The sequence below is a fragment of the Pantherophis guttatus genome, chromosome 2 (assembly GCF_059756535.1).
Source record: "Pantherophis guttatus breed Tessera chromosome 2, ASM5975653v1, whole genome shotgun sequence".
NCBI classification, from domain to species: Eukaryota; Metazoa; Chordata; class Lepidosauria; order Squamata; family Colubridae; genus Pantherophis; species Pantherophis guttatus.
In genome coordinates, this window is record NC_142064.1 from 82,708,883 (window position 1) to 82,735,130 (window position 26,248).

A 26,248-nucleotide genomic window follows, 5' to 3' on the forward strand; every position below is an offset into this window, starting at 1 on the left:
ATGAGCTGGGGGCAACAGCTTGCCATTGATTGGAAGGCACTTTGGTGATTGTAACAATCTTGTAGTGTTTTATCATTTTGTCACCAAGAATGAATTATCCAGGCTCACATGTGACTATCAGGCAATTGTCAGAAATCCTGTCAAGATAGACTCCTTGGAGTCCAGTTCAAGTCCTGCTGATTTCACGGCTACATCCTTTTGGTTTTATTGACACTCATATTGAAGTGGGGCCCTCTATAAGGAATCCAGTTTAACCACTGCTTACCTGTACTTGTCCTGTAGTCTCTTCTGGAGGGAGGGAAGGAAAAGGAGAGGAAACAGGGAAAGAGACAGCAAAAATTATTTCAAAGAGAGACAAAATCACTCTTCCTCAAGAGATTTCTTCTAAGATGATACAAATAAGAAAGGCTGCTCATTCCCTTACTACGCTGTGCTCCCCTTGACACTGAGAGATACTCCAGTGAAGATTTACTAACCCAAGCCTATTCTATCTGAGATCCTTTTTACTATTTACCTTACCAACTCTTCTTATGTTTTTATGTAAAGGGTGTGAAGCTCAGAAATGGGGACCTGAGTGTTCTTTTCCTTGTCCAGACTGCAAGAATAATGGCATCTGTCATGAAGATACTGGAGAATGCATTTGCCCACCAGGCTTTATGGGGAAAACATGTGAGAAAGGTAAACGGGGGGGGGGGGAATCGTGTGTCAATGGGGATCAATATATCGGATATATTAACCACATTTAAGGTTTTATGGTTTAGAAGCTACCAAAAAAGTAGTATTTATAAAGATATTGGTGGTGAAGAGCAAAAAATCATTCCCTCTCCTTTCATAGTATAATTTAGGACAGCTCAAACCTATAAAGGTTTCCTTGCTTTTAAGGAGGAATTATACTGACTCAATCTATCTATCTATCTATCTATCTATCTATCTATCTATCTATCTATCTGTCTATCTTTTTCTTTCTTTCTTTCTTTCTTTCTTTCCTTCCTTCCTTCCTTCCTTCCTTCTTCCTTCTTTCCTTCCTCCTTCCTTCCTTCCTCCTTCCTTCCTTTCTTTCTTTCTTCCTTCCTTCTTCCTCCCTCCTGCCCTCCCTCCCTCCTTTCTTTCTTTCTTTCTTTCCTTCCTTCTTTCCTTCCTTCTTTCCCTCCTTCCTTCCTTCCTCCTTCATTCATTCCTTCCTTTCTTTCTTCCTTCCTCCTTCCTTCCTTCCTTCCTTCCTCCTTCCTTCCTTCCTTCCTCCCTCCCTCCCTCCCTCCCTCCTTCCTTCCTTCCTTCCTTCCTTCCTTCCTTCCTTCCTTCCTCCTCCCTCCCTCCCTCCCTCCCTCCCTCCCTCCTTTCTTTCTTTCTTTCTTTCTTTCTTTCTTTCCTTCTTTCTTTCTTTCTCAATCTTATCAATCTATCCATCATCATATCATTTATCAACTGCCCAAATCTGGGAAGTTATGTTCAAGTAAATAAATAAAGCCTGGTTTCCCAGCACTTGGAGACTGTATGATCTAAGCAGGGATGTCTAGTGATTGTGCTTCACTTACTATACTGTAGCTGTTGACTTCCAATCCAAGGTAAAGTAAAAAAAATGAGCTCCCAGCTAGAAGTTACTCTCTTCTCTGTGTGTCAGACAGAAAAAAAGAGCTTTGTTGAGTGAATATTTAACACCATGCTTTCTTTCTGGAGGATTCTGCTTTTGTTATACCTACTATTACTTTTACATTTTGAAAATAAAGTTTCCTTATCACAATTTTCATGCATCCAATAAATATTATTTCACCTCACTTTAAATATTGTCCTTTTTTTTTTTAACCAAACAAACAAACAAACAAACAAACAAAGCTTGCGGAGAAAACACATTTGGGAAGGCCTGCCAAGAAAAATGTAAAGAAAAATCAGGATGCAAATCTTTGGTGTTCTGCTTGCCTGATCCATACGGATGTTCATGTGCCTCTGGATGGAAGGGACTCCTGTGTGATGAAGGTAAAATGAAATATGAAAATTAACTGTGTAGTTAGGACAATATATGTATTTGTGGAGGGAGCAAGGGATAACTCAGCTTATATAAAATATATTCTTTTGCTAAGATTATATTTTAATTCTAGAAAAAAAGTACAGTGAGATAGTTTGGTCATTTTTTAATCCAACCTCTGGATTAAACTCATTCCTTCTATGCTTTTTAAAGCCATATATTCTAGTCAGCATCTCGGCTGAATATTGCACAAGTGCTTAAGGAAGTCGATACATATTTTTCTGCCAAGAAATGATATGTAGGTCTGGCTTACTGGGACCAGTAAATTGATCGTTAAGTGAAGCATTTGCTAACTGAAACCAAGACTGTGCTTATGATCTTACTTCAAGCTTTTCTTTGTGATACAGATTTGTAAACATTGAAAACGTGAGCATTGATCACGAAGCTACTTTTTTCATCGTTGTTGTAACCAGAAACAGTAATTAAACGAGGGCTAGCTACATATGGAAAGAACGCAACATTTAGACAGCTATAAAGTTCAGTTTTGCTCAAAAATATATGAATTCCAAGGGTAAAACGCACCCTTTGGAATATATTCTGCTGGGGTCTGGACTTCAGCAACTCCCTACCAATGTAAGAGTATGATGTCAGTCAAATATAGCGTGGTCTAAAACAGGGGTGTCAAACTCGATTTCATTGAGGGCCGCATCAGGGTTGTGTTTGACCTCAGGGGGGTGGAGATGGTGTGGCCAGGGTGGGTGTGGCCAGCTCAACGTCACTTGTGTTGGGGGCGCCTGTGGTGGCCCGAGCGCTCTGCCAGAGAAAACGGGTGTTAACTTACAAAGCTTTCAAGTTGTCATGAGCAGGAGGGAGGGAGAACTGATGGAGCTGATTGATTTCCCTAACTGAAACTACATTCCACAGATGCTTTTCTACCACAATCGGTAGGAGAGTTTTGGGTTTCACAGCAAGCCAAAGTGGTTAATTGGAGAATGTGATTTATGACATGGCCAGAGAGGAGGGGAGAGACAGGGTCATAGGGGAACGTAAATCTACGTGGGATTAGTTCTAACTGCATCCGAACATTGCCGAAATGGTGCTCCTAATAAATGACTGTATTTCTTTTGAAGTTTGGCTTGTGGCTCATGAATTAATTAGGGCATCTTTCGGAAACTTCACAATGGGCTCCTGAGCTGTTTTCAGTGTGACAGCCTCCTGCAACCCTCTGCCAGCGAAAACGGAGCTCGGGAGGGGTGCGTGCGGCCCTTCCGAGCTCCGTTTTTGCTGGCAGAGACACCATGGGCCAGTCCCTCGCTGTTTCCAGGGGGGCCCTGAAGGCCAGATCTAAGCACCCCGTGGGCCGGATCTGACCCGCGGGCCTTGAGTTTGACACCCCTGGTCTAAAAGGATGGTGATCTTTTGAATAATGATATTCAGGGCCGTTTGCTATGTGTGCAACCTAACAGTTACACTGGTACCGTTCATTTTGGCAGGTTGTGAGCCTGATTTTTATGGGCCAGACTGTAAATTGAAGTGTAACCATTGCAGTAATCGAGGAGCATGTGACAGCTTTAAGGGCTGCATCTGCCAGTTTGGGTGGCATGGTCTGCAATGTGAAAAAGAAGGTAAAGCAAAGGTAACCCTGTAATACCACACCAGTTTGCATGTTTCGCGTAATTTTGGCACCAAAGATGGGTACCCTCTTCGCTTGCATTCGAAGACAAATCAACATGAAAGAAAACTACACTAAAGAATTTATGGAGGATTCATGAACCATCATCCAGCAGTTCCAGAGTTTTTTTCTTTTTTTAATAAAGCAAGCATGCTATTAGGAAAAACAGCAACACAAAAAGGTATTTAGGTCTTCCTTCCAGTAAGTCCTCCTCTCAAAAACAGTTTTTATATCCTCGTTTTCTCTTCCCATCAGTAACAGTAACAGAGTTGGAAGGGACCTTGGAGGTCATCTAGTCCAACCCCCTGCTCACGCAGGAGACCTATACTAGGGATTCGAACCGCCGAACTGCCGATCTTTCTGATCGACAAGCTCAGTGTCTTAGCCACTGAGCCATCTAGTCAGGCTATACCAACATACACATACACATCCAACATACACATCCCAGGTAGCATGACATAATTAGCATCGCTGTACATGATACTGTATATTGCTTTACAATTAATACTCATAGCTTCTGTTATTAATTAAAAAAAAGAATATATTTTGTAACATTCTGGTAGAACAGAATGTATTACAGTACAGTGTACAACTTCCTCAGTAACTAGAAGCTGTTGGATTTTAAGTTGAGCAGTAAGAATGTTTTGTAACTATGATAATTTTCATAAAAATGACAATTGCCTTGATACATTCAATTGTTATATATACTTTCCTTAAAATATTGGATCAAAATATTCAAGAAAGTTTTAAAATAATATTAACATGGGTCCCTTGAGCTACGCTTGATACACAAAGCCACTTAGACCTATCCATGTTGTTTTAGAATAAGTGTGTTCAGCTTGTGTCTTGAAGGCTGCACGCAACCCTGGACAGCTAAAAATACAGCCCCACAGAATTTTAAAGGTTTAACATTATTATGCGGTTTATATACATTAACCAGATTATATATTTTATATGTGGCCCAAGACAATTCCTCTTCACTCAATGAGTGAAGGCCCAAGCAAGCCAAAAGGTTGGACACCCACATTTTTTTACTTTTTTACTTCAGATTTATATACCGCCCTTCTTCCTGGGAACTCAGGGCGGTGTACAGCCAGATAAAAACACATAATATAAACATTAAGAACAAATTAAAAGGAAATATCTCAATTTGGCCAGAAATTTAAAAAACATACAAATTTAAAATCATTTAAAAGGATTTGTTAGGCCAGCCCGGCTTGTTGGAATAGGAAAGTTTTAAGGGCACGGCGGAAGGCACAGAGGTCTTGGATTCTCCTTATCTCTGGGGGCAGCTGATTCCAGAGGGTGGATGCCCCCACAGAGAAGGCCCTCCCCCTGGGGGTCACCAGCCTGCATTGTTTGGCTGATGGCACCCCGAGGAGGCCCTCTCTGTGGGAGCACACGGGTCGATGGGAGGTCGTCAGTGGCAGAAGGCGGTTTCGGAGATAACTAGGTCCTATGCCATGGAGCGCTTTAAAGGTGGTGACCAACACCTTGAAGCGCACCCGGAAGACCACTGGGAGCCAGTGCAGCTCGCGCAGGAGCAGTGTTATGCGGGAGCGCCATGCAGCTCCCGTAATTACCTGCGCGGCCGCATTCTGGACCAGTTGGAGCCTCCGGGTGCTCCTCAAGGGGAGCCCCATGTAGAGAGCGTTGCAATGACATTTTAAAGCAGGGGTCCCCAACCTGTGGGCCGCAGCCCACTAATGGGCCCTGAGAGGTTTGCAAACGGGTCACGGAAACAGCCAGCGAGTGCATGCAATGCATGTGCATCAGAGATGGGTTTCAGCAGGTTCTGACCAGTTCTGGAGAACAGGTAGCGGAAATTTTGAATAGTTCAGAGAACCAGTAGTAAAAATTCTGACTGGCCCCGCCCCCATCTATTCTCTGCCTCCCAAGTGCCAGCTGATCGGAAGCTGAACCTTCCCCTGGATTGGGGAGGGAATGGATATTTTACAGTATCCTTCCCCTGCCATGCCCACCAAGCCACGCCCACCAAGTCATGCCATGCCCACCAAGCCCTGCCCACAGAACCGGTAGTAAAAAAATTTGAAACCCACCACTGAGGTGCATCCTCACTTGTGTGAGCAGTGGGTGAGAGAGAACCGGTAGTAAAACCGGCGGGAGGCCCCGCCCATCGACCCCGACATCACCAAAACGCTTCTGCGCATGCACAGAAGCTTCTGCACATGCGCAGAAGAGCACATGCAGCCCCCTCTGCAAACCAGTAGTAAAGGTAAGTAGAATCCACCCCTGGTGCACACACTCTGTTTAAGTGAGTGGCAGGCACACTCACCGCTCACGCAAATGGAGCTGCGTGCGCACACTTGCCAACTGCTCACGGAGATCTATCCCTTCTCCCCACCCCTGATCCACAAAGCCAGACTGTTTTAAAGAGAATAATTATTTTAGATTTTTTAAAATCCTGCCCTTATTTTTTTTATATAAATAACTGAAGACAGAAAACTTACCTATTATTCCTTCCTCCCCCTATTTTCCTCACAACAATAATTATTTTAGATTTTTTAAAATCCTGCCTTTATTTTTTTTATATAAATAACTGAAGACAGAAAACTTACCTATTATTCCTTCCTCCCCCTATTTTCCCCACAACAATAATTATTTTAGATTTTTTAAAATCCTGCCTTTATTTTTTTTATATAAATAACTGAAGACAGAAAACTTACCTATTATTCCTTCCTCCCCCTATTTTCCCCACAACAATAATCTTGTGAGGTGAATTGGGCTTAGAAAGAGTGACTGGCTCAAAATCATCAGCAGGCTTTCATCCCTAAGAAAAGGACTAAAGAGAGTGTCTCCTGGTTTCTAGCCTGGTGCTTCCTCCACAATGCTTTTGCAACTTCCCAATCTAGTCTACAATCCTGGGATTTCCTGAATTCACTAACCAAGAACTGTTCAAATCCAAGCCTGCTAAGCTTCTTCAAAATCAGACAAAGTTGGCTATGCGCTGTCATAATTTGCTGCATCAAAAGGGGAAAGAAGGAGAGCCTAAATTCATTTATATATCATTCTTCAAGTTCAGGCCATAGAGATTAAACCGACATTTGGGCCAACTGTTGCAATATATGACATACACCAATGTTCATGGGTATGCACATACATGAATGGAGGTTATGAATGTTGTCAATCAATTAAATTTATCTTGGTTCTTAAATCGGGAATGCCATTGTTTCGTTACCACTTGCGAAAGCTCAATGACAGGTTAATGAAATATTGATACCCCCAATTTAAGAAGTAGGATAAATTTAACATGTAGGATTGTCACTAACAAGTAGATTGGCAGGAGGCCAGTCTGACTCTGATTGGAAGTTATGATGCTTTTCCTATTTACATTTTTGAAAGATGATGATGGCAGCAGTTCAATTTTACAGCTGCCATCTCACTAAATCTGCTCATTAGTTAAATTAAAAAGAGAAAGGGGAAGAGAAATGATTGAACCTGTGCACATCATTCATTGTCTGTTTCTTATATTACTGCCAAACAATTATGTGAATCCCATAATTATTTCTTCCATTTGCTTTTGGGATTTTTAGCTATCTAAAATGAACATATCATATGATCACAAAGATTTTATCTGCAGTATAGGTAATCCTCGATTTACAACCATTCATATATCGCCACAACATCCCCTTAGTCACATGATCAAAATTTGGGTGCTTGGCAACCAGTATGTATTCTCAACAGTTGCAATATCTTGGAGTCATGTGATCATCATTTGTCATCTTTCCTGTTGGTTTCCAACAAGCAAAGCCAATGGGGGAAGCCATATTTCCTTAACGACTTTATATACAGTATATAAAGAAAAAGCAGCCAACAGGTTGAGCTAAACATTACACTAATCTTCAAATCTCCCTGTTAACCATCTGTTATTTAGCACATAGAAAGTCCAAAAACGGTTTCCAGTCTCTTATCAAGCTGTCTAGTCAGGGGTGGGATTCAAATAATTTAACAACCGGTTTGCCCAGGATCAGGTTGGCCTTCATGGGAGGCATGGCCCATCCCCTTCCTCCAGCTTCGCCGCACATGTGGGACAACCCTCCCACGACGGCCAACCTGACCCTGGGCAAACTGATTGTTAAATTACCTCCCCCTCACTATCAAAATGGATCCTGCGCTGTGCTGCAATGTAGAAATGGGCAACAGAGCAGCCGGCATCAGGGAAGGAGGGGGGGCAGGGAGAAGAAAGAGGAAAAGAGGCCTTCTTCTTCCCTCACGCCAGCCACTCCGTTACCCGTTTCTCCATTGCAATGCAGCGCAGTGCCCAGGATCCACTTTGATAGTGGGGGAGGGGGGTGTAATTTAACAACCAGTTCACTCAAACTGGTGCAAACTGGCTGAATCCCACCACTGTGTCTAGTCCATTATCTCTAATCAAGGCAGTTAATTTCGCCATCTCTGCTAATTCAGTCAGTTTCAAAATCCATTCTTCAACAATCAGAATCTCTTTTTCTTTCCAATGTCTGGCAAGCACAATCCTCGCAACCATCGCCATGATCACAATTGTGGTCGTACGTTGAGGAGTATCTTTACCTTCATCATTTGCCATATGCTAAATAAATAAGTAAGCCTCCAACTTTCAAACTCTTAAAGGCCAAGCAGATAGACATCTGTGGGTGTGACTGATCAGAAGCTACAAGTCAGCAAATCATACTGCAGCCTGTGTATATATATCTGTGATTTACCTCATGATGCTGCTGTTTGCCTGACTATCTTGTTTGCTGTATATATAGATGTAAAATATATCTATTTACATAAAACTACAAGTTCGTGTCAGCGTCTCTGGCTCCCTTTGGACGCCTGCTGTGCAATTCCTTGACACAATGTGGTGGTTAAAATGTTGGTCTAGGAAGAGCAAGACTCGTGTTCAAGTCTGATTGAAGATGTGTATCTAGTGGAGTTGCTGACTAATTAAAGTGATTTAATCTGGGCTAATTAAATGACAAACAAACATGGTTCATTACATATGTGTGCAGGTACAGCGGATGAATCCCCCAAGATAGAGACCTTGCTTGATGAAATTGAACTCAATGTTGGCTCAGAGTTCAAGTCGACCTGCACAATTACTGGCAAACCACCTCCTACAAAGGAAGACATTAAATTGATTAAAAAAGATGGAGCTATCCTTCTAGTAAGTTCCTCATCATCTTATGCTTTTGTAGGAAGGATACGTTAATGGAGACAATTGTATTTATTCACTGAATCTCTTTTGCCTCATTTTCTTGCTTCTTCCCATGTCTACTTGCAGTAAGCCTTAAGTTTCAAGAACCCATCGTCTGTTCTTGGGTTATATGCTAAAGCAAATAATAAAGCAGTTAAAATCTCAGCAATAAAACAGGAAGCAGGATGGTACTATGACGGCACAAACTTTTAGCATTGTCTCATCAAATATTCAAGGTCCATATTAAAACATAAAAGGTAACAGTAAAGGTTCCCCTCGCACATATGTGCTAGTTGTTCCCGACTCTAAGTGGCGGTGTTGATTTCTGTTTGAAAGCTGAAGAACCAGCACTGTCCAAAGATGTCTCCATGGTCATGTGGCCGGCATGACTAAACGCCAAAGGCACACGAAACGCCTGTTACCTTCCCACCAAAGGTAGTCTCTATTTTTCTACTTGCATTTCTTATGTGCTTTCGAACTGCTAGGTTGGCAGAAGCTGGGACAAGTCAAGGAAGCTCACCCTGTTACGCGGCACTAGGGATTCGAACTGCTGAACTGCTGACCTTTCAATCGGCAAGCTCAGCATCATACTCCGTTGATATTACAGTGATATTTTTAACCTGAAATCTGTATAATTTTCATTGCCTTCTCTCTGGTGAAGTTTTACCTGAATGTGATTTTTCTGCTTTGTTTTTTTAAAAAAGGCAAAAAACACTTAAAAACAGATTATTTTTTGTATTGTAGTAGACATCTAATTTTATTTTTTTATTTTTATTTTTTTGTTGCCTAGCCTGTCACAATAGCGAAAAAGAGCAATGCATCAGAAGCTTTAGAAGCTGCATTTCTTATTAAAAGTGTCCAGCCTACTGATTCTGGAACGTGGGTCTATGTTGCCGAGACAAGAGTTGGCATGGCCGAAAAAGCTTTTCAAGTTGCAGTTAAAGGTAAATGAGAAATTTCTGCCATCGTTTATCATCCAGATTCCAGTGTCATCATAGCAGTGCTAAAATCCATTTTTTTTTACTACCGGTTCTGTGGGCGTGGCTTGGTGGGCATGGTGTAACTTGGTGGGCATGGCAGGGGAAGGATACTGCAAAATCTCCATTCCCACCCCACTCCAGGGGAAGGATATTGCAAAATCTCCATTCCCACCCCACTCTGGGGCCAGCCAGAGGTGGTATTTGCTGGTTCTCCGAACTGCTCAAAATTTCCGCTACCAGTTCTCCAGAACCTGCCAGAACCTGCTGGATTTCATCCCTGCATCATAGCAATTTCGGTGCATTTAGATTCAAGTGATTTCAGTAACTGTTTGCTAAGCGTCAGTGGCTTGATGCCCTGGACATTGCAAACATGACCAGAAAGAAGCAAGCTGCAAATAGTATCAACATCAGTATCCAATGTACAGATAATCCTTGGTAATCCTTACAACCAATCAAGTAGTGACCGTTTGAACTTACAATGGCACTGAAAAGTCACTTTTTTTTCTTTTTTTTCTTTTATAACATATAAAAATTCCAATTTCAATTAAACAGTGTGTTGTCTGGATACAAATAATTTTAGGAAATGATAATAATCAAAATGTTTACAACAATATTCATCACATTAGTACTGGTTATAATAATATTAATAATAACAATATGTTTGCTTAACCAATTTAACGTATCTTCCTTATATCACTGATCCTTTCCATATATTTCCTTGTTTCTAGTTCCTGTTTTTGTCAGCTAACCATTGAAAAAAGTCACTTATTTTTCATACTTAACAACCATTGCAACTTCCCCTCGATCACATGATCAAAATTCAGACACTTGGCAACTGATTCATATTTATGACCGTTGCAGTCTTCCGGGGTCATGTGATCCACTTTTGTGACCTTCTGACAAGTAAAGTCAAGGGGGAATATAGATTCACTTAACAACTGTGTTACTAATTTAACAACTGCACCAACTCACTTAACAACTGTGGCAACAAAGGTCATAATATGGGGGGAAACTCATTTAACAGCTGTCTGATTTTGCAAAATAAATGTTGGGCTCAATTGCGGTTGTAAGCTGAGGACTACCTGTAAATGGATTTTTTCCAAATGCCTTTTAATTGTAAAGTAGAACGCAGGAGATTTACCAATCAGAATGAAAAGTTCAGCCTTTTTCTTTCAGCAACTGAGAATGTTTCCTAGATTAATTTTCTTGGAAAGATAGAAGAGGGATCTATTAAATTCCAATAAGCATTTTCTTAACTGCACTTCTATGCCATACTTGTAAATCAGTGGTGGGGTTCAACTGGTTCTGTCCGGATCACACGAACCGGTAGTAGCAACTGTTGTCCGCCCACCTGCCCGAACGTAATATGCAACTACTGCACATGCACAGAAGGCCGTGCACATGCGCAGAGGTGGCACGTGCACTCACATTTTGCAAACCGGTAGGAAAAGTAAGTGAATCCCACCTCTGTTACAAGTCACTGCGATTAGATCAAAGAATGGTCAAAGGATTATTCAAAGAAATGTTGCTATCTAAGACAGACCAACACATGTCACTGTCTCTCTCGCCCATGAAGTATGTGCAGGGACAGCCAAGTGATTTTGACATCCCTCTCCCCCACCTCCCTTTCTTTGTGTTTTTGTGTTTCAAGACAGTCTTGATTCCTGCAACTACAAGTCCATGCGGATTTATGGCAATATTTTTCAAAAGAAGTTTGTCATCTTCTTCTTTCTAGAGCTAAGAGAGAGTGATTGGCTTTGTGCCTGAGGCCCAGTGCCTCAGGTGGTTTTATGCCTCAGGCAGGATTAGGTTTCCCAGTTTCCCGGTTTCTAGCTCAGCACTCTTAATCACTCTACTAAATTGGCTTTCCATTCTTACTTGAGCTTGCAATAAAAGTACCATAAATTAAGTAATTACCAATTTGCTACTATTACATGTCATAAAATAAAAGCTCTGATGTCAAAGGCAGTTTCCACACTGTCTAATGGTTAGGTTGTTCCTGAATTGATTGAGTATCTCTGTTGATGCTTCTTTATCATCTGTGAGCAATTGACATGACCATCAGAGAATGCAGTATTTTCTCTAGGGCTTTAAAAAAAGAGAGAGGCAGGTCCAAAATTCAGTGTTATAAATATGATTTTAGTACTTGGTTTCTTAGGCTAATACCCAAACATTTGCCTTTAGAAATAATTTCAGTAGCAGGCCTGGAAACTTAAGAATAGTAAAGGAGTTATTGGCTAATCATAAGAGCTATAGCTGTATCAAGGACCTTATGAGTTTGCCTCTGTTATCAGAAGCCAAAAAAAGGAGGCACGTTAATGAGAAGAAAAATAAGGCATCAAAGTACTGACTAGGTTAGTGGCTAGTGGCTAAGACACTGAGCTTGTCGATCAGAAAGGTTGGCAGTTCGGCAGTTTGAATCCCTAGTACAGGTCTCCTGCGTGAGCAGGGGGTTGGACTAGATGACCTCCAAGGTCCCTTCCAACTCTGTTACTGTGCAAACTGTTTCAGACAGTCTTCAGTTATGGAAGGGCCTTTGAAGAAAGCAACAGTTTTGAATCAATGCATACTGGGACTATTGTCAGCAAGTCACATGCAATTTAGGAAAACTTGTCAACTTAGTTCAACTTGAAGGAAATGACATCTGAGAATGAGCAAACAGGAGAAATATGGGGAGTGTGGCAGAAGAAAAATGAATGAGAACAGGAAATGGAGGACATCCTAGGACTCGATCTGACCTTCTGAGTCATCTACCACTGGGAGAGAAAAAAAATGGAGCTAATGAGGAATGAGTAGGATGTTGTGGGTTGCAGATCTGACAATCTGGTTGTAGAAGGCTAAATTGCTGCAATAAAAGAGAATGTGAAAGAAGAATTCTGACAAGTGTCATTTTCAGGTCACCGAATTTAATTTGCAGATCCCCTCTACAAAGACAAGGCAATAGGCTAGATATGTCATTCAATCGTCTTTAACAATCCCTCAGCCTTAATTCCACAGACAGACAAAACTCATTTCTACTGGGTTTTTGTTTTTTTCATCCAAAAAAGACTTTTCTAACAGATGTGTTATTATTCCCCTTCTTGACCAGTTCTTCCTGTGCCTCAGAATGCTCCAACATTGATAGAAACAGGCCATAATTTTCTCATTATTGCAACAAATGCTGGATCGTATTTTGGGGATGGACCAATTGTATCCACTCAGATTCTATACAAACGTGCCAACTCTCAATGGATGACAGAGCAAGGTAAGAGTCAAACAAATCAATCAAAATCGCTCTCCAAAAACATTCCACTTTCACAGCAAGTCATATCATATCTATGTTGCGCTTGTTCTATGCTTCCAGGATTCTTCAAACTAAGTTTATAAACTGCCTAGAAGCCAACATGTAGGCAGTATACAAACTGGTAGAATGAATGAATGAATCAATCAATGAATCAATCAATGAATCAATCAATGAATCAATCAATCAATCAATTGATCTGCTTTAGCAGAGACCTTTCAATACTTCAACTATTATAGTTTTCAAGACAATTGGGGGGAATTATGATAGTTATAGTGACATACAGCTGATATAGGTTTACAGTACAACTACACCTATAGAATTGGCCCTGTTTAATTCCTAGGTTGGTGAACTAAAAATAAATACAGTATTGTACATCAGTGTTACTTCTGGTATTTATCAGTATCATACTGATATTCATTTCCTGGGTTAGAGATAGGGAGTTTCATTATACTCTTTAACAAAGATTGATTACATGTTAAAAACACTTCAACGCCTTAACAATGAAGTGCATAGTAATTTTATGCTCCAGATTAGTTATTTCTTCTTGAGTTCATTTGACTAGTAATTCCTACTCACATCTGAGGCTAAAATATTTGATAGAGATTAGGCAATGTCTGTGTATCCTATTTTTCATGGAACTCCCTAAAAGAGAGGATGTGTGGTTTAATGAGTGACCTAGGATTGCTACGTCTATAAACATAACCTTCTGATTCAATTTCTTCCCTCAGCTTTAATATTGGGTCACCCAAGTTGAAAGATAAAATTTTAACATACGTCAACCAGTTTGGCTTTGCCACTATGTCTTTTTCACCATTTCAGAAAGCTTCCTGGGGTGACAAAGGATGATGTTTGTGATACACACTCTTATCCCAGTTCTGTTTGCATTCATTAGATTGCACTGTTTTCTTCATTATTTCACGTGGGGGGGGGGGAGGGAATGTATTTAACAATAGAACAAAATAAATATGTTTATCTACATCTAAATCTTTCCTTATTATTTTTGGTATTTTTGGAATTCAGTCACAGCAGACATCTGGCGACTGAACAATCTAGAACCAAAAACGCTGTACTCTGTATGTGTTCGCCTCACTCGCAGAGGAGAGGGGGGAGCAGGACACCCTGGTCCACCAACTGACTTTGTTACAGCTGCTGTTGGTATGCAAATCTTTGGACTTCTGTAAAGGGGATATTTGTCAGTCAGTAGTTGCTTTGTACACATAATGTACACTTTGTACACATAGTGTATAGTCATTTGAATTTCTGGAGTACTACTATTTAACAAGTTTCCTTGGATAGAAGTTACTGAAGACCAATGATGTTTCTGAGATGTAAGGACTACCGTATTTTTCAGAGTATAAGATACACCTTTCCCCCCCCAAAAGGGGGTGAAAATTTGGGTGCGTCTTATACACCAAATGTAGCCTTGCCCACCCACTGGCCCCCACTCTTTGGCTTCTGCCTCCCAGCAATTTACCTCCTTGCAGCAAGCAGAAAGAAGAAACACCTCGTTTCAGCTTCAGCACAGCCTAATTAGCACAAGTTGATTGTCCATTGGATGCCTCCCGACTCTCAGCTGTTTTGCGTGGGCCTCTGATGCTTGCTGCAAGGAGATAAATTGCTGGGAGCAGATTTTTTTTTTCTTGTGCTAAACAGGCTATGCTGAAAACAAAAATGAAACTAAAGCAGACTATTTGCTGTTTGCTGCAACGTGGCAAAATTGCTGGGAGGCAGAGGCAGATTTCTTTTTCTTGTTTTCCTTACCAAAAAAGGTGTGTCTTATAGTCCAGAGCATCTTATACTCTGAAAAATATGGTATTTCAAGCTGTGAATAAATGAAGTTTCAAAGACTCCTGTTTCTCATTATGTGTTTCCTCAGTTCAGCATCTCACCAGGACTTTCCCTAGAGTCCGTAGCGGTGTTTCTCAACCTTGGTGACTTTAAGATATATGAACTTCAACTTCCAGAATTCTGGAAGTTGAAGTCCACATATCTTAAAGTCAACATCTGGTCCGTAGTATTTCTTGCAGACGTGCTAAATTCTAGCAGATATGCCTTTTTGTGCTTTATTCACATAGTACCCTTTGCTGCCTGTCTCTCCTCCACCACTTGTAGGGGAAGAGAGAGATGAATGTTTTGCACTTATCATCCCATTTTCTATTGCAAATACCATTAAAAGCCAAGTTACTATTGATGAGCCACTGAAATTCAATTGTTAAGAACAGTGATCCTTAAGTGATTGTTCAGTTTAATGTCTACTATTGCCAGTCATTGAAATCACATGAGTAAAACGTTGGGAGAGATCTTAGTATCTCTGAGGACATAACTTATAGGTGCTGTGATCTCCTCTTCTCAGGAACCCTAGGATGAGGACAGAAGATAGTACTCAAGATCCAATTGGTTCACTGGGAGGGCTAATTGAATAATAAAATATTGTCCCCAATTCATCATATGGAGAACTATGTTAGGGAATACTTGCTCTAAGTTATAATATCTCTGATTATTTAATTGTGGAAATCTGATGAAAGAAAAGGCCTGTATGGTTTGTGTCTGGCTCAAAGTTTTGATTGCTCACTATGAAGTTTTGATTCTTTACTATGATTCAACAAGAATCTTCTTAATTAGGTTAATAGGTGTTCCAGTCATACTAATGTTCTTTCTTGCAATTCTTAAAGGTCTTTCCCCACCAAGAGGTCTGCTTCTTGTTCCTAATAGTACAACAGCTCTAAAACTGTCATGGCAGCCAATCAACCAGCACTTGGAGGAAGAGATCTTCATTGAAGTAGAAAATAAAAGTGTGGTGGATGTGAACAGGGAGCATACTACCACTATACAACTCCTAGGAAATCAGACCAGTTTGGTTATTGACAGGCTAGAACCCAGGCATAAGTACATGTGCCGAGTCCGTATAAATAGTAAGTCCAAAGGAGAATGGAGTGACTATCTCTCAGCATGGACCTTCAGTGACAGTAAGTATATTTTTATTTTGGGTGAAAGGGAGGGGGGAAACATGATTCGTTTTAATGATTAGCTGAATATATCTGCTTTAAATGATCTGACGCTGGAAGAGGCAGCCAGAATTGAAGCTGCAGGTGTAACCAGGGGTGGGCTTCAAAATTTTTAGCAAGGAGTTCTCTGCCCGGTTGCTAGGTGGGCATGGCCATGGTGGGCATGGCCTAGTCGGCCTCCTGCACCATGATGGGGGAGGGCGTTTTTGCCCTCCTTGGGGTCCGGAGGCTTTCCTCGAGTCTACAGGAGGCCAAAAATGGCCTCCTCAGGCTCCAGAGGACCTCAGGAGGCTGGAAACAGTCCCGAACTTCCGGTAGGCCCATTTTTTGCCCTCCCTGAGCCTCCGTACATGCCCTGCACATTACCTGCATCCAAAACGGGCCGTGTGGGGACTCCTGGGAGGGGAGGAGCGAGGTGAGCGGGGCCATCCGGGATTTGGGGGTTCTCTGAACTGCACAGAAACTGAGCTAGATGTTCTCCCGAACCCTTGCAAACCCCAGCAGCCTACCCCTGGGTGTAACTGCATCAGCCCCAGCATACATAGTCAGTGATTAAGGATGATTGTTTTTAATATTCCAACATCGTCATAAGGGTCAGAGGCTGCTGTCTCTTGGAAACTGCTTTGTAACATATGTTATTTACATATACATTATTTTAATGGTTATTTATTGGTTCATGGTTTTAAGATACCATTGACCATATAGATCAGGCCTATCAAACTGGTGGCCCGCGGGCTGGATGCATCACGCACAGGCCACGCCCACCCCGGCTCTGCAAAGGCAAAAAACATTGCAATACGTCATGATACATCACATGACACGATCAAGTTTGACACCCATGATGTAGATGAAATTCAAAGTTAGTTTGAAATATTAAAATAGAACTTTGTGATGTTCCAGGGACCAAAGATTTGTGTGAAATACAACATGTGTTATTTATTTCTTTACTAGGATCCCCTCCTCCCCCTGATAATATCAAAATCATGAACATCACAGATTCTTCTGCTGTTATCTCTTGGTCAGCTGTGGAAGGGCATTCCATTTCCTCCATCATTCTCAGCTATAAAAAATTTGGCAAAACTGAATACAACCAAATCGATGTTACCATCAAAAATGCCACCATCACCCAGTACAACCTCAAGGGTCTTGAGCCAGATACCCTATATTTGGTTCAGATTACAGCCCAGAATAATGTTGGAAAAAGTGAAAATAATCTTTATGAGCTGAGAACTCTGCCAGAATCAAAAGGTTAGTGTCAGCTGAATCAACAATCTTCAATTATTTTTTTGAAAAACTCTAGGCATATTTACTCATAATAAATTTCATTATAGTAAGTGAAATTGTAGATGTCGCTATTATATCCTCTTGCTGTCTAGTTGTATCTAGCACCTAAAATCCCCAGAATTCATGACTAATTTGTGCAGTGGTTGGAAATTATCACCCAATATATATGGAGGTCCCAGGTTAGGGTAAACTGGTTATAGCAGTCTGAATGAGATTTCTGAAAATCGTAATTCCAACCCTTTTGGAAGACACCAAGAAGAGTAAGCATGTTGCATAGACTTTCAGACTTTTAGACTACTTTCACTTGACTCAAGGCATAATATTTGTTAATGTCCTTCCTTCCTTCCTTCCTTCCTTCCTTCCTTCCTTCCTTCCTTCCTTCCTTCCTCCCTCCCTCCCTCCCTCCCTCCCTCCCTCCCTCCCTTCCTTCCTTCCTAAATTCTAATCTTGTCCTTTGTAAATATATCAACCACAGTATATTCTATCCTTCATTAATTCTTGCTGTCATTCATTCATTCATCATCCTATATTTTCCAGATATTATTAGCACTGTTACATTTTTGGTTTATTTTGTTACATCTTCTGATCATTATGCCTACGCACATGCGTGCACACACACATATACACAGATGCTTGCTTGTTTGTTTGTATTAGGGCTAGCAAAACCTCTGATTCTAAGCAATTTCATGTATAATTTTAAATTATTTCATTCTAAATCCAATGTCTGATCACTTTTCCTAATATTTTGTCAGAGATTAGGTTGGCAATGATCAGAAGTGAAAGAAAATTTAAGAATCACAAATAATGTAAATAGCAGAGAAAATTGCTCAGAAGTCCCAACGAAAATTCCTCATGAAGGCTGAAACTATCTTAATCTATAGTAGACGTACATGACAGCTCACTCCAGTATTCTGCCAAGAAACTAGGATAATGCCAACATATAAAGAGGAGATGAATTTTTATCCCAAGAGCTACTGGGGGGGGAAGTGCAAGACAATTAGTATTGGTGTTTATGAACGTGGCTGGATTAAACCACAAAGAACAGTAGCTGCAAAAATATGTATACATGTGGAATGTCAGAAATGTTAATCAAGGCATACTGGATATTAAAGCCAAAATGTCAAGGCTGAACATTGACATCCTGGGAATCAACAAACTGAAATGGATGGGAATAGGTCATGTTATTTCACAAGAACAGCAGATCTTCCAATGCAGATAAGAAAATGACAGAAGAAATAGAGTAGCCATCATTACTAACAAAAATGTGTTAATATCAGTGCTTGGATTCAAACAAACAAAGAAGATAGAATAATCTCAATTTTAATCAACTGATGTTACAGTGATCCAGGTCTACACTGCAGTCATAGAAAGAGAACAAATAGAGGTTAAATGGTGATTGTCTAATTTACTAAGAACAGCAGACGGAGGCCTAAAATTGCAAGTAAAATGATGAAATGAAGTACAAGTAGTCCTCAATTTACAACAGTTCATGTAGTGACCGTTTAAAGTTACAACATCACTGAAAGAAGTGACTCATGACCATTTTTCACACAACTGTTGCAGCATTGCCAGGGTCACGTGATCAAAATTCAGACAGTTGACAACTGATTCACATTTATGACTGTTACAGTGTCCCGGGATCATGCGATCACCTTTCACGGCCTTCTGACAAGAAAGGGGAAACCAGATTCATTTAGCAACCCTGTAAGTAACTTAACAACCTCCATGATTCACTTAACAACTATGGCAAGGAAGGTCATAAAATGGGGCAAAACTCACTTAACGGATCTCTTGTTCAGCAACATAAATTTCGGGCTCAATTGTGGTTGTAAGTCGAGAACTACCTGAAAATGCACTAATAAAAGTTACCTTAATCCTAAACATGACCTAAAGTAATGGATCCTAAAATGCAAAAAGGAAAAGAAAGCTAAATGCTGACATGCTGAAGAAAGGCCAGAAGCAAAAGGAAACAGGAAATTCGCCCGACAACATTGCATTCCAGGGAACAGCCAGAAGAAACGAGGAGTTGTGCTTAAATAAGGTGTAACTGAAAATAATAACCAAGTGAGAATTGAAAGTGGAAGTTCAGTGGCATTGACACTTGACTACAAAAGAGCTATCTATGGATTATAACAGAGAGTTAAGAGGAGTTCCTCTTTCATTCTGCTTGTGCTTTGTACAATAGATTGCTAATCTCAGGTCACTTCCTTCTGCCTTGGTTCCCAGGCATGCACACATACTCAAAATACATGTTCTTTGACTCTCCTCCTGCTATGATGTCACTAGTTAGGTGACAGGCTTTGCATTTCCTGTAAATCAATGTCCTTTCTCTTATTAAAAAAAACCTGATTTCACTAATTGTTGCTCAGATCAGAAAACCACTTTCAGGAATACTCAACAGGATCCACACAATTCTTTAGGTTCTACCAATGAGAAAGGATAAAAGACCTATTTTGGAAATCAGGAGAAATTTTATTGCCAATGACAAAGGAAGAGAGGTGTTCTAGGCTATTTTTTTTTCCTTTTTTATGTCACTTTTAATCCCTTTATTCAGGGTGGAGTTGGGATGACCGAATGGAACTGAGCGTTTACTGGCTGGCTACCCTTCCTGATACCTACATGGAGTTCGCAGCAGATATTTTGCCTTTGCACCCTGACAGAGAAACATCTGCCACTGCCTAGGATTGAACTCTCAACCTTCCAAGTGGCAGGAAAGTGTCTTCACCTCTAGGTCACCACGCTGTGTTAATCTATAACGGCAAAAAATCAGAAAGTGTCTTTAGCACCTTCTCAATATTGCCAATGAAGTGAGCTGTAGCTCTCAAAAGTTTATGTTTTTTAATAAAACTGATCAGGAAAGGTGACACCAGACTCCTGACAAAGAAGGAAAAAAATCCACCAGAGAAAGAAGATGTAAACTGTACAAAAATGATACAAATAAAAAAAAATTAGAACTGTACAGTCATGTTCCCTGTATCAATTATTTATGTAAAAGTTTAATCATTGAACTAGAGCCGTACATTCTTGAGGATGAAGTTGACAGGGTTCTAGAAACCATTATTATAACAATCTATAGAAGTTGGTAAGGGACACAGTGGCTCAGTGGCTAAGACACTGAGCTTGTCGATCGAAACGTCGGCAGTTCAGCGGTTCGAATCCCTAGTGCCGCATAGCAGAATGAGCTCCCATTACTTGTCCCAGCTTCTGCCAACCTAGCAGTTTGAAAGCATGTAAAAAATGCAAATAGAAAAATAGGGACCACCATTGGCAGGAAGGTAACAGCGTTCCGTGCGCCTTTGGCATTTAGTCATGCCAGCCACATGACAATGGAGTCGTCTTCGGACAGTGCTGGCTCTTCGGCTTTGAAATGGAGATGAGCACCACCCTCTAGAGTCAGGAACGACTAGCACATATCTGCGAGGGGAACCTTTACCTTTACCTTATACAAGTTAAGGCAGAACTATTTAAAACTTTACAAGATGATGCAGCTAAAGTACTAAATGTACTTTATAAGCATGTCTGGAAAACACTGCTGTGGCCAAGGGATTGGAAAACATCAATGTATATTCCAGATGACTGGAAAAGGGAGTGCTAAGGAACAACTGCAGTTATCTCCCATGCTAGTAGGATAATGCTCAAGAGTTTATAGTTCAGACTTCAAGAATACATGGCAGGAGAACTACCAGATGTCCATGCTGGAATCAGAAGAAGCAGGAACACACCCAACTGCATTACTAACATCCGATGGATAATGGAAAAGACAAGGGGGTTCCAAGAAGACATCTGTTTTTGCTTTATTGATTATAAAAAAGGATTTGACCTTATAGGCTAACTAATTATGGATAGACGTTCAAAGCATGGTGTACTACTAAACAGTGTGTATGAAACCAGAAAGCAACAGCTAGAATGGAATATGGAGCACCAAAGGTTCAAAATTAGAAAATTGGTGTGGCAAGGTTGCGTGCTGTTTCCTTATTTATTTCACTGGCAGATAGAATATATCCTGAAAAAATGCTGGATTAGAAGAAACAGAAATTGGAATTAAAGTCGCTGGGAGAAATATAAAAGAATCTTAGATGTACTGAATTAGCTTAGAAGCAAAAAAAGACTTAAAGAACATCTTGTTGAAAATGAAAGAAATAAGTGTCAAAGCCAATTTTATGTTCAGTATTAAAGAAAAATTAAAAATAGGGCAATGGGCAGCGTCAATTTAATAGAAATATCAAGTGGAGATGTTGAACTAGTAATTGGTTTTAGCTTCTCAAGCTCAAAAACAGGGGTGATGATTGAAATCGTGAAATAGATATTTGCTGCATAGGAGAAAGACTATAATAGGTCTTGACAAAATATAAGGTTCAGAGACAAAACTATGGCTTTGCCAGTTGCATTCCAACAGTAAAGGTAATTTAAAAAGACACTTTAATAAAAAATAAAATAAAATCAGAAAGGCTGAAAATAAAATCAGAAAGGCTGAACAAAGAGGGATTCCTTTGAATTGTGGTTCTGAAGAAAATTGTGGAGAACACCACAAGAAAACAAACAATTCAGTACTAAATAAAGTTCACCAGAAGCACTAAAAATGAACCTAAATCTTAAATGCACAATACAAAGGCAAGATTCTGATGCCTGGATTAATCAGAGGTAATTTAAAAAGAGACCAAATCTGACAAGAAAGCTAGATACTATTCCAGCTCCCAGCTAAACTTAAGAGAACCCCCAAAACTTAGACAAACAGCATTGATGAAATTATAGCTGTCAAGTCACTACTAGTCAGTCACAACTGAACCATAATAATGGGAATTATTCTGGTTTTTCCCACCTTCCTCATTTCTGTTATTTAACAAAAGCAATAAAAGTATCATAACACACTGTTTAAATTGTCCAGCTTTTAATTGTCATCAATTATTGAAATGATGCTTTCGTGTCAGTTACTGTTGTTCTTTTGTGTTTATATTTGTTGAGATTTAGGGTGTGAATGCAAAATTCTTTTCATGCAGGATATTCTCATTGATTGGGTGGGAGGTAAATTTAATTTTGCCAAGTTCTCTTCCCTCGTTCACCCCATCCCTGTGCCTTCAGAATGGAGCCGGGGCTGCTGAGAAAAAGGGAATTGTGTAAAATATCCCTCTCCATTAGGAGAATCTTACATGCCAGGAAGAGAGAACATGACCTTCCCACACTCTCCAACATAAGTCTGGTCACCATGGTGAATGATTAGGCTTTCTGGAAGTTGTGGCTTCACAATAAGCAGTGTCCTTTAATCTAAGCAGAATCCCTTCTGCATATATAGTAGCAACAGCAGTTACACATATATACTGCTTCACAGTGCTTTACCGCCTCTCTAAGCAGTTTACAGAGTCAGCATTTGCAGGGGTGGGATTCAGAAATTTTAGCAACTGGTTCTCTGCCCGGTTGATGTGTGGGCGTGGCCTACTTGGCTTCCTGCACCACCAGGGGGCAGTGTTTTCGCCCTCCCCAGGCTCCGGAGGCTTTCCTCGAGCCTCTGGGAGGGTGAAAACGGCCTCCCCCAGTCTCCGGAGGCCCTCCAGAGGCCAGAAATGAGCCCATTTCCAGACTTCTGGATCTTCCGGTAAGCCCATTTTTTGCCCTCCACAGGCTCTGGGGGCTTTCCTTGAGCCTCTGGGAGGGCAAAAATGGGCTCCCCCAGGCTCCGGAGACCCTCTGGAGGCGCAGGCCCTGTACTTACCTGACATCCAAAATGGGCCACATGGAGACTCCTGGGAGGGGCGAGGTGGTATGGGCGGGGTCAACCAGTCCTTGCAACTACCAGTTTGGCGAACCAGAACATCCAATTCGTCCAACCGGTCTGAACCGGCTGAATCTCACCCCTGATATGGCAACTAAAATTCTATACCACTATTTATATTTATAAATCGCCCAATGCTTGATTTTGATTTTAAAAAAAGGAAATAGAGATTTTTTTAAAAAAAAAAAGTCTAAAATTTAAAAGTCAGAGGTATAAATTTGTTGGAACAGTTATCCCTAGCCTTTCACAGCCAGTGCAGAAGATATATCTGATAGTGACATCTCGTTGTTTTCCCACTCTCCTCTTCCCTGTTTGGCCTTCTTATTTCACATTGCTTCCAAGCCAGCCTCCAGGGCTGACATATTCCTCCCCGTGCTCTGTTGAACGAGCATCAAGAGAAAGAGGATGTTTGATCCAGTGGAGGTAAAGGCTTCCAGGATCTTCAAGCAATGCTGTTACAGTATTTATTATTCCTTCAGTTCAACTCTTTTGCACAAAGTAATGCTCTCTAGCAATAGGTCTCTTCTGCCACCTACAGGCCTCCCCTGTCAACGCAGATCCTGACATAATCCTGTCAAACAGAATTATGTCTTAATCTTGGGATAAATTGTGTTTGTTTGCCTGCAAACTAAAAAGGCAAACATTCTGCTACTAGTTTGCAGCTTGGGTGTAAATCCCTTTCCTAAGAAAACAACATTTTAATTCTAGAATAGGTATGTCCTGAAACAGTCATAAGTCATAACCAGAAATAATATAAAATCAAATTACAAAAAGGAACATCAAGCAATATAACAATTTCTGTCCTGAGGACTGAAAACTATTTCAGGAGGTTAGAGGCACTTATTTCCCATAGAGTGAGAATTAATTTGAAATGAAAATTGACATGATGCAGCCAAGAATGAGCTTTAATTGACACTATGCCTAACTCCAGGAGCGGTGCTAAATTCAGAATAATTCTATAACAGTTATTTTTAACATTTGAAACTCTTCCAGTGTTCTCAAATTCATATTACTTTACTATAGCATTATTTTATGGAAGACCTTTAAAGTCACCTATTTCTTGTTTTCTTCTTTAACATTACTTTAGTCAGTGGTGAAATCCAAATTTTTTTACTACCGGTTCTGTGGGCGTGGCTTGGTGGGCGTGGCAGGGGAAGGATACTGCAAAATCCCCATTCCCACCCCACTCTGGGGCCAGCCAGAGGTGGTATTTGCTGGTTCTCCAAACTACTCAAGATTTCCGCTACCAGTTCTCCGAACTACTCAAAATTTCCGCTGCCGGTTCTTCAGAATCTGTCAGAACCTGCTGGATTTCACCCCTGACATAATTTCTGAATTTATTATTTATTCACATATATTGTTTTCTTTATTTCTATAATTCTATTTTTTATTTTATATTTTAAATATAAGAATGGTTTTATTTAAAAAATTGCTATAAAAATAATCAAAAATAATGATATTAAGTTGCAAATACAGTATCAGACTATTTATTATACATTGCATTATCTCATGTACTAGGTCTAAAAATGTTTCTATCTTTTACCCTAAATAATTCTCTGGGTTTAGAAACACACAGAAACATCTGTGTGATCTCTGTGATATGAAATTTAATATTTTTTTAAAAAAAACATCAGATCTTTTTTGTCATCTTTTCCAGTATTAATGATAATTTGTAGTGCTATTTATCCTTAGCAATCTGATGTGGACTGTAATGTGAGATATCATTTTAAAATCTAGAATTCAAAGATTTCACAGAGTCTAACCATCTAAATATCTACCTAAAATATATATTGTATCTTCCTTATCAAGAATGATTCAGAGGCAGTGCAGATTATTTATTCATTCCGTACCATAAATTATACATACATATAAAACTAATGTTGAATTTTTTTTAAAATTCATTTAAATATTTAAGCAAACTTTCTAAATCTGTTCCCAAGGATTATGGAGAAAATGTACCAAAAACATAATAATACTATTTATCAAACGTTAACATCCAAAAATACAATATCAATCATATATCATATGTTATCTATAAAATATCCATTATCAGTTTAAAACTAGGTGATATGAGATTCTTCATATTTTCTCCAAACCCATGAATAAATCAAATTGGGAAATGTCTCCAAAACCACACTGAATGTTTAGAAGTGGTCCTTGTTCTCCTGAAGATTTTAAATTAAGATTTCCTTAATTTTTTCCCCCCAAGCAGGTTTGTCCATATTGAGGAAGTCATGGGAACCCAAGAATCTAAAGAAAATAATCAGAATTACATCCCCTATATAGTTTCTGAGAATGAAGCTTTACAGAGAGAGCCATGCAATTTGGGATCTTATTATAGTAGATATGTTCTGATAAGGCAATGGAATGTTGAAAATGGAAATATAAGTAATATTTCACTGTTATTGTGAACCTACTGCTAGGGCCTATATTTGAAAATCTGGTTTATGGCAAATAAACCAGAATTCTTAAGAGTACTTAAGGAGAGAGAATAATGAAAAAAAAAAGATCTAGAGTGGCTTAGTTTTAGAGGATATCCTATTGTTTTTCATATCACTTGAATTACTCATGTATCATGCCTGCAATATGGAGATCTATATCTTCTGGCTAGAAACTTAAGAAACCAAAGATTGAATAAGTTTGTGGAATCACTTCCGAAGACGTTCAGTTGAGCACGATTCTTAACAATAAATTATTAACAATAAATGATTCATATCCATCTGCTTCCCACAGATTCAAGTGAATCCAACGGAGGTCAAATGTTGCTGATTGCAATCCTGGGCTCAGCAGGGATGACTTGCCTCACCATACTATTGGCCTTTTTCATTATGCTACAGTTGAAGCGGGCAAATTTCCAGCAGCGCATGGCCCAGGCTTTCCAAAATGTGGTGGTGAGTCCCTCATGCTAGAAGGAGATGCTTGTCTGCTTGAAGCAAAGAGATGGCCAAGTTTCCTTTTTAGTAAAGGAATGGTGGTATCGTTGTTAGAAGAAATAGTGTGAGCCTTTTTTCAAAGAAGAGATTGGACAACCGTTTGTCTGAAATGGTATAGGGCAGTGATGGGGAACCTTTTCAGCACCGAGTGCCAAAAAGGGAGGTGCACGCATCTGGGCCAG

At 40.0% G+C, this 26,248-nt stretch overlaps 1 protein-coding gene across 1 annotated transcript in view; it reads left to right on the forward strand.

Annotated features, from left to right (window-relative positions):
• Window positions 1-26,248, forward strand: part of TEK (TEK receptor tyrosine kinase) — a 61,859-nt gene that overhangs the window by 22,789 nt on the left and 12,822 nt on the right. Inside the window, exons 5-14 of the mRNA XM_034410548.3 lie at window positions 547-678; window positions 1,834-1,974; window positions 3,457-3,588; window positions 8,630-8,784; window positions 9,605-9,758; window positions 12,883-13,038; window positions 14,098-14,232; window positions 15,750-16,043; window positions 17,034-17,330; window positions 25,867-26,024. Coding sequence (XP_034266439.2) covers window positions 547-678; window positions 1,834-1,974; window positions 3,457-3,588; window positions 8,630-8,784; window positions 9,605-9,758; window positions 12,883-13,038; window positions 14,098-14,232; window positions 15,750-16,043; window positions 17,034-17,330; window positions 25,867-26,024 — 1,754 coding nt within the window. The remainder of the gene's footprint in view (window positions 1-546; window positions 679-1,833; window positions 1,975-3,456; window positions 3,589-8,629; window positions 8,785-9,604; window positions 9,759-12,882; window positions 13,039-14,097; window positions 14,233-15,749; window positions 16,044-17,033; window positions 17,331-25,866; window positions 26,025-26,248) is intronic.